Source organism: Falco rusticolus, chromosome 20 (assembly GCF_015220075.1).
Source record: "Falco rusticolus isolate bFalRus1 chromosome 20, bFalRus1.pri, whole genome shotgun sequence".
Classification (NCBI taxonomy): Eukaryota; Metazoa; Chordata; class Aves; order Falconiformes; family Falconidae; genus Falco; species Falco rusticolus.
In genome coordinates this window covers 5358611-5366964 of record NC_051206.1, presented here as the reverse complement: position 1 = coordinate 5366964, position 8354 = coordinate 5358611, and the positions used below count along the sequence as shown (strand labels likewise).

General features: G+C 59.1%; 1 protein-coding gene across 1 annotated transcript; it reads left to right on the top strand.

The window, feature by feature from the left end:
* Positions 1-460: 460 nt before the first annotated feature.
* NODAL (nodal growth differentiation factor) lies at positions 461-2089 on the top strand. The gene is made up of 3 exons (XM_037371774.1): positions 461-653; positions 1049-1839; positions 1937-2089. Exons 1-3 carry the CDS (start codon positions 461-463, stop codon positions 2087-2089), a joined length of 1137 nt encoding a protein of 378 aa, XP_037227671.1.
* The last annotated feature ends 6265 nt before the right edge of the window (positions 2090-8354 follow it).

Here is an 8354-nt window from a genome sequence, read left to right as displayed (position 1 = left end):
GGGGCAATGGCCACGGGTGCCCATGGTCCTGGTCCCTTCTGCAAGGAGCAGGACAGGATTGGGAGGGGGGCAGGCAGTGCTGGGGTGTCCCAGGTGCCAGGCAACGCAGGGTGCTAGGGACCCCCACCCCGACAGAGAGGAGCTGGAGAGAGCTGGGGAGAGGGACGAGCGCAGGAGGGAGGGATGGAGAGAGGGACGGGGAAGAGGAGAAATGATGGGAGGAGATGGAGAGCGGGATGGAGGGACGAGGCAGGAGGGATGGGCGGGAGGGACAGCGGGTGCACATGCGGGTGGAGGGGCGGGAGGCTGGAGATAGGGACGGAGGGACGGGAAGAGGGACGGGGTGAAGATGGGAGGGCGGGAGGGGGCCGGGGCCGCGGGGAGGGGGCTGCCGGGGCCGCCCGGGGCGGCGCTCGGGGCCGCGGTACAAATAGGGCGGCTGCGGGAGGCCCCGGCAGCCATGCGGGACCCGCTGCGCTCCGCGCCCGCGCTGGCGCTCTGCGCCCTCGCCCTGCTCCGCCTGGGCTGCGCACCGACCCGCGCACCGACCCGCGCACCGCCGCGCTGCCCCCCGGTGATGCTGCAGCTGCTCCGCGCCCCTCCCGCCCCGCTCCGCGCCGCCGCCGCCGCTGCCCTCAGCCTCTCCCCGCACGGTGAGTGGGGCCGCGGCCCCGAGCATCCCTGTCCGGGACTCCCACAGTACCCGAGCATCCCTGTCCTGGGACCCACACCGACCCCAAGCATCCCTGTCTGGGGACTCTCACGGTCCCCGAGCACCCCTGTCCTGGGATCTGCACCGACCCCGGGACCCGCACAGTCCCCGAGCATCCCTGTCTGGGGACTCCCACGGTCCCCAAGCATCCCTGTCCCCAGGACTGGCACTGTCCAGTGCTCTCGCTGGCTCTGGGTGGATCGGACTGCTTTCCCCTGACTCTCTGGCTCCTGTGGCAGACACCGTGCCCCAGCAGCAGGCGAGGTCACTGTCCCCCCAGCACTGGCACTCCCTGGCAAAGCCAGCAGTCCACTCACCATGCCCCTTGGGTTTCAGGCTCCCTGCAGAACGGCTCCCGCTGGGCACTCTCCTTCGACATGTCCTCCCTCTCCAGCAGCCAGGAGGTGAGTCTGGCCCAGCTCCGCATCCACCTGCCCGGCCTCTTCCCAGCCCACAACGTCTCCCTGGACATCTATCACAGCCGGCGGCAGAGGTGCTGGGGCGGCGGGACCTGTGCCCACCAGCTCTTCCTGGGCACTGTGGCTGGCAGCCCCTCTTCCACCCAGGCCTCCTGGAAAGTCTTTGAGGTCACCAGCTTGCTCCGATCCTGGCTCCACCAAGCTGTGGCTGCTGGCCACCACGGTCCCACAGGAAGGGAGCAGTGGGAGGTGAGGGGGTCAGCCACCCCGGCCACTACTGTGATGCACTTGCCCACCTCCAGTGACACTGGCCACGGGGAGCCAGCCCTGCCCCAGGACATGGCGGACAGAGTCCTGCTGCTCGTCTTCTCCAAGGACAAGTCTCCAGGAGACCACAGCCTCATCAGGACAGTGGAGACCTCCAAGCATGTCATGCGTGACAGCGGCACCCAGGATGTGGGGACCCGCCGGCACCGCAGGAACAGGAAGGAGAAGCAAAGGATCAAAGTGAGCGATGCTGCCGCTGCCGTCCCAGAGGAGGAAGGGAGGTCCTTGTGCAGGAGGGTGGACATGATGGTGGATTTCGAGCAGACTGGCTGGGGCAGCTGGATTGTCTATCCCAAAAGGTACAACGCCTACCGGTGCGAAGGGCAGTGCCCATCGCCCGTGGATGAGACCTTCAAGCCCACCAACCATGCTTACATACAGGTAAGAGGGGTGTGCTGCCTCTGCTCCCCCCGCACAGCCCAACCCTGCCGGCCCATGGCAGAGGGTGATGCTTTGCCCTTCCCATGTCTTCCCACAGAGTCTGCTGCAGCTCTACAAACCCAACCAGGTGCCCTGCCCTGCCTGCTCCCCAGTCAGGATGAGTCCCCTCTCCATGCTCTACTACGAGAAGGGTGAAATCGTCATCCGTCACCATGAGGACATGATCATCGAGGAGTGTGGATGCAACTGAGGTCAGCTTGTTGCCTACTGGGAAGGGGCACATCTCTGCCCCAAGGACTGGCCACCCAACCCATGACCAATGCACAGACTGGGGTGTCCCTGAAGCCCACATGCCCGTGGGCTGGCGAAGCTCTGGCTGGGCCAGAGGAGGAGTGGGGTGCCCGGGTGTTGGCAGTTCTGCAGCACTGCATGGCCACAGTGCACGGACGGATCTAGGCTCGGTGTGGGAAAGGCCACCAGGCACAGGCACCTCTCTGCAGTGCCGGTGGTAGCACCGTGGTGGCGGGTGCCCAACGGCTGCGTTTATCCAGGAGCTGTGGCACTGGCGGCCGGTGTGTGCTGGGGCAGCCAAGGGCTGGTGCTGCTCTGTAGAAGCAGGAGCCGGGGCGCAGGGCTGGAGCCAAGGCAGCATTGCTCCCTGCCGCGACACTGCCCGCAGTGACGCTCCTTTTGCTCACAACAGCAATTGCTGGCAGCTGCAGGCTCCCGGCAGGACACTGCAGCTCCAGTGTCCAGCCATGCTGAGTATCTGTTGGGATTTTCAATCTCACCTGGGGTTCAGGCATTTCTTTTAAGACTCCTATTATATTTCTATTAAAACTCTATCAGATTTCTATTACAACCAAGCCAAGTTAATGTGTTAGCCCAATGTCCAGAGCTGCCAGCTGGCAGCACCACGTGAGCAGCAGCAGGCAGGGGTTCCTCACAGCCCACTCCCACCCAGAGCTGTGGGACTGAGCACAGGCGTGGGAGGGCTGGACCCAGGAGGAAGGGGCTGGCAGCAGGCAGGGAGGCAGCAACCCTCATCACGTATGTGCCAGTAGGACCACACAAGGAGCAATGCGAAAGGTGGACCTGGGGTTCCTGCATCCCCCTCCAAAGCATCATCCATTCAGCAGGAGCCAGAGAGGGTTTGCACAGGTAAACCAGGTGCTCCTGGCAATAAGGCAGCCCCACGGCTGGTCTCAGTGGGCTTAAGCCCCCCCCAGCCCTCCCATGTGCCCTGAACATCTCAGCTCATGCACTGCTTTCCTCTGTAAAACCATGGTTTTGCCCAAACCCTTCCTACCACTCACTGGATGGGGCAGTAGCGAAAGGGTCATGGTTGCATAATTCATCAATAAATTATATATATTAAAAATGACTGGTAGATTCTGCCGATTTCCACAGCCCATTTTTGCTGCTGAATGGTCTGTCAAGGCACGAAACCCCTGTCTCCCTGTGCACCTGCTGCACCCACAGGTTCTCCCTGCTCCGGGATCGCCCCTGGCTGCAGCCTGCTCTGTTACCACACCTCGTGGCTGGTTTTGCAGGAAAATAAAAAAAAAAAAAAAAAAAAAAGCCATATGGCTTGCTGGCAAAAGCGACAACGCTGGGTGTTAAGTGGGTGGGCTGCCACTGTAACTCGCTAAAGCAAGGGGGTCCCCTCGGGTGGTGTGAAAGATGCTCAACAGCTCCACGAACGGGGAAGCTGACATGAGATCAAGAAGCTGTTCCCACGCGATGGTGGGTGGCTCGAGGGCAGGCGGGGAAACACTTGCAGGCGTGGAAGCGGTGGGCTGAGGGGATTTTCCTTATTTACCCGTCGGAGACAAGGGGAAGGGCTGTGTTCTCTAACAGCAATGAATTCTAAGCCATGGGCAGCAGCCAGTGTAGGCGGCTCTCCTTTGGGTCCCCCACTCAAAGGGGTGAGGGGGCTGGGAGCCGCAGCAGGCGAGCTCCAGCCACAGGTGATGCCCGGGGTCTCGGGTGCCCCCAGGGATGACCATGCCCCGCCGCCTGCCAGCCCTGGGGGAGATGCTCCCCGTGGGGCAGCTGGTGTCAGTCCCTGCGCTTGGCCGAGCTCACCCCATTGCAGCCCTGGCCGTGGGTCTGGGCTCCCCCAGGCCCACCGCTGCCCCCTCCCACGGCCGTGGATGGGGACACGCGTGGGGACCCGCTGCTGGCCCCCGCTACAGCCAGAGGGGACAGCGGGACCACAGGCACTGGGGCTGGCGGCGGGTGGCCCGGGCGGGACGGGGGCTGTCCTCAGCCCTCCCCTCCTGGGACCAGCAGCCCCGACTCCACATCCCAGCCCAGCCTGATTATCCCCAATCCACATCCCAGCCGGCGGATAAACAAAGCGTGTCTGGCCCCGTCCTGCCCCAGCAGACCCTCCCCTGGGCCGCTTACATATTCCGACAGCGTTTCACACTGGGACCATCCCGTCATTAGAGGGTCATTTGCAGGAGCTGTCAAGGGTGGGCAGGGAGGCGCGGGGCTAACCCCCGGCAGGAGGGAGCGCGCCCAGAAACCCAGAGCTGGGCTCTTGATGAAATAAAAATCAGTTTTGTTGCCTTTTCCTCCCCAGGTTTGCTACTCCCAAAAACTGTTGTCACACCCGCAGCGAAACAAGGCGGTTTCACTCTCCCACCCCAGGACCCCCCCCCCGCCCGCCCCAGCCCCCCCGCCTCCATCAGCCTCGCTGGAAGCTGTATCTTTGCGATCTCTGCCCCTCCATCACCCCTGTTTGAAATCCAGCAACGGGTTGAAAAGTTGTGGTGGGGAAGGGGCAGGCAGGCAGCCGTTCCCTGGGAAGAACAGGGTGGAAAAATAAAAGCTGAGATTCCAGGGCTGCAAGGAAAACATCAAAGTGTGGATGGTGACAATAAAGCTGCACCACCGCTCTTCGGTGAGGCATCTGCTCACAACCTGGCTTTGCCAGGCTGGGGCTGGGACGGGGAGCTAACCTCTGGGCAGGGCGAGCTGGCCCTTCTCCTGCCCCAATACACATCAGCTGTGTGATGGAGGGAGCCCCAGACAAGCAGGACAATAAAGCGGGGGAACACGGGGGTCCTGCCTGGCACGGCATCACCAGTCCAGCAATCCTTTGGCAAGCCAGGGCCTGAAGATGCTGCGGCAGGGGCATGGCACGGGCAGTGGGAACGGGGCATGGGGGCTTTCACCCTGGTCCCACTGCACAGGCAGGGCAAGGTTCTGCTGGCACGGTGGCCAGACCCTGCTCTCACACTCGGGGATGCTCCTGTGAGCCTGGCCCAGGCAGCAGGCGCCAGGTTTGGCACCAGCTTTCCAGCGGGAGCTTTGCTGCAGAGCTGAAACCGCTTGCTGCCCTCCCAGCCGTGCCAGGGAGCTGGCAGGGTCTCTGCCTTTGGAAGGGCTGGCTTGGCTTTAGCATCCTTACACACTGGCATAGGAAGGACCGGAGCCTTCCCAATGCAGGGAAGGTTTTCCAGCAGGGCAAGTGCCCAGGGTTTTACAGGAGTGCTGCCCACTGATGCTGCGAGACTGGGATGCAAGCAGCGACCGCTCGGGGACCACTGGAGTACAGAGCAGCTGCAGCCTGGCTGGGATCGGGACCTGCGACCCCATCTGCCTCCCGGCATCCCTCACCCTGCACAGGGCCAGACCCTCATGATCCACAAACTCCCTCTGAACCAAAGAGCAGCATCTGCTGCTGGTGACAGCAGCAAGTTGCAGCCACCACTGCCTGTGTGCAAGCCGCTGCCCGTGCCTCCGGAGGAAGGGCGCACGGTCAGGGAGGGAACACAGGTATGGCCCGTTTACTTTGGACCCATGAGGAAAGAGTGAGAACAAACAGACCGAAGGGCTTATCAAAGGTGCAGGGTAATATTTGCACAAATGGTGGATTAAGGCACTAGCTGGGTCAAGCAAGTATTTTCTGTCCCATGACCAGGACGCTGAGCAGGACACAGGCATGCTGCGCTGCTCTGCTTGAGACAAAAAGGGGCAGGGACAGAAAATGCAATGACAAAGCCAACACTTGTCCCTTGGACCTCCCCGGAGCATCCCAGCTGTGTGGGGCAGCCACCCACAGCTGCCTCCCCTCCTGCTGTGTGTGCAAGGGCAGCTGTGCAGCAGCCTGAGCTTGCCCGGGGCTCGGCCCGTGACAGAAACTGCTCCTCAGCCTGTTTGTGAAGTGCTGGGTGAAGAACAAACCCCAGTCAAGCAGGGAGCGGCCCTGGAAACGCTAAGCTGCTCCTTACATGGCTTAGGCAAGCCTGGAGCGCTAGAAACACGAATGCGTGCAAGAGGCAGATCCCAAAATGCCCAGCTGAAGGATGCAGCAGTGGCTGGGGGTGTAAGGAGGGACACGAACTGCAAAGGACTGGAGCAGGGGATGCTCCGGCCACGCAGTCCCACGCCGTGGGTGGAGAAGTTTAAGGCACAGGCTTGGGATGAGTTACACCACAGCAGATGCACACAAGTGCCACATTGCTGCATCACATTCACAGCTTTGGTAGTGACTTGCTCTGCCCCCAGCAAATGCACTGATGTGCCCTGGGGCCCTTCCTGGACCCCCTCTTGCACCTGGCTGGGTGCTTTGCAGGGTGCTCTCCCTCTCCGAATTATCAGCTAGGAATTGCTTTCGGAGGCACCTGGTGCTTTGATGCTCCCCCGAGATCTACATAAGCACGCAGATACCAATGCAAAGCTGTCATGGGCATGGATGAAATACTTCACACTTACAGCACTTGTTACCCTCTAGTACTGGGGTGGAAGAGGATTTAAAAGCATTACTTGCAATAGCCGACACTCCAAAAAACCCAGCCAGCTGCCTTTGTACCGACATGATTACAACTCTACAATTCTAGGACATAAAACCCCATCATGTAGCTCCCATTCACATCTGGGCCACTGTGTGTCAGAAACACAGCAAAAAAAGCACCAAGGCTGAAAATCAGCTTGTTTCTCCCCAAAAAGCTCCCTGGCTGTGCAGCCCTTAGCTGGGGATGGCACCACGGTGGGGGCACCGGGACGGCTCTGCCACCCTGGTCAGCTGGGGTCACCGGCACCATGTCCCCCATCGAATCCTCACCCCGGGCAGTGCAGCAGGACGCTGACTGGTGAAGGGAGCAGGCGCAGGGCGAGTGCCAGGTCTCACAGCTGCTTTGCCAACGGCAGCCTTGGCCCTGCGCGCCGCCCTGTGTTAGTGCCACGGCTGGGTACGTCCGAGTCACGCAGGTAGCAGGCCAGGACGAGCACACGGCAGGGACCAGGAGGCTGCACAGATGCCTCTACCACTGCCAATACTTTAAAGCTACATAAAGTGGGTGTTACGAGTTGTGGAAGAGTGTTGCAGGAGAGTAAGAGGGGTAAAACCCCATCCTGCTTATAAAAATCCTTTTCCCGTGAAACCTATTTGCCAAGGGTTACATCAATACGACTCTTGGTTGTAAAGCCACGCTCCAGCAATAATTACAAACATTCCGGTTAAGACAGAGCACGAAAACAAGCCTCAGCACTGAGTGCATAGACCGAATTATCGCAAACACGCCGCAAGTTTGCCACAGCTTTTTCAGCCTTCCCTAAAGTAATGGCTTTGGACAAATTAACATCAACACGGGAAATTTCCTTAAAACTAGATTTACTGCCTCCCCCAGAAATGGAAGCTGAGGTTGCTGTGACACACGGTGACCAGAGCAGGAGGGCTCCGAGGGTACATGGAGCTGAACCCCAGCATGATGCTGCCAGCAACGCAACAACCTAGTAGTGCCATTTCTATCTGAAAATACTAATTTAGCGAGGAGGACAAGTCAGTCTCTGGCTGCAGGTCACAGCGCATATTCCAGCAGCGACAGCAGCTCCTCTCTAAAGTCACATTATAACAAAACCCAGCAGCTGGTATGGAGCTACAAGACTGATAAGTGACACCTGAGGGCAATACATTTGAATCTGTTCCCATTAAGGTTTCAGAGAAACACTTAATCTTATCTTAAAGAAATGCAAATTTATCTGCAGCAATTGCTTTGTCTCCGTTTCTTCTGTTACTCATTATTAAAGGCTTGCATATCATAATGTCACAATTGAGCTTAATTAGCAGATATTTAAATGCTATCTGCCAAGACCGATTTGAACAGACACTTGCCTTTTAGGAAGTCTGTATTATTACGCACTCTGCTTCTCTGAGATGCCTCAGCCACCAGCACCACAAGATGCCACCATCAGCACCATCCCTAAAGCAGTAACGTTACAGACTGCTCCCTAACACGCTTATTAAACTGCACCGAGTCTAGAAACTCAGACACGTGCGCTGGGGGCCCAAGCTGATCACTCCCACGCTAAAATTACTTTCTCAGATGAAAATTCCTCTCAAACCCAACAGGCTTATTATTTCTAACCTCACAGTTAAACCCTCTCTTTTCCAAAGGTCTTAATCCCTGCCCACCAAGTTCTAAAAAAAAGGAGAAAAGTGTAAAACAGCATGAAAGTTTCAGCACAGACCAAAAACCCAGCAGAAAATGTAGTTAAGCACT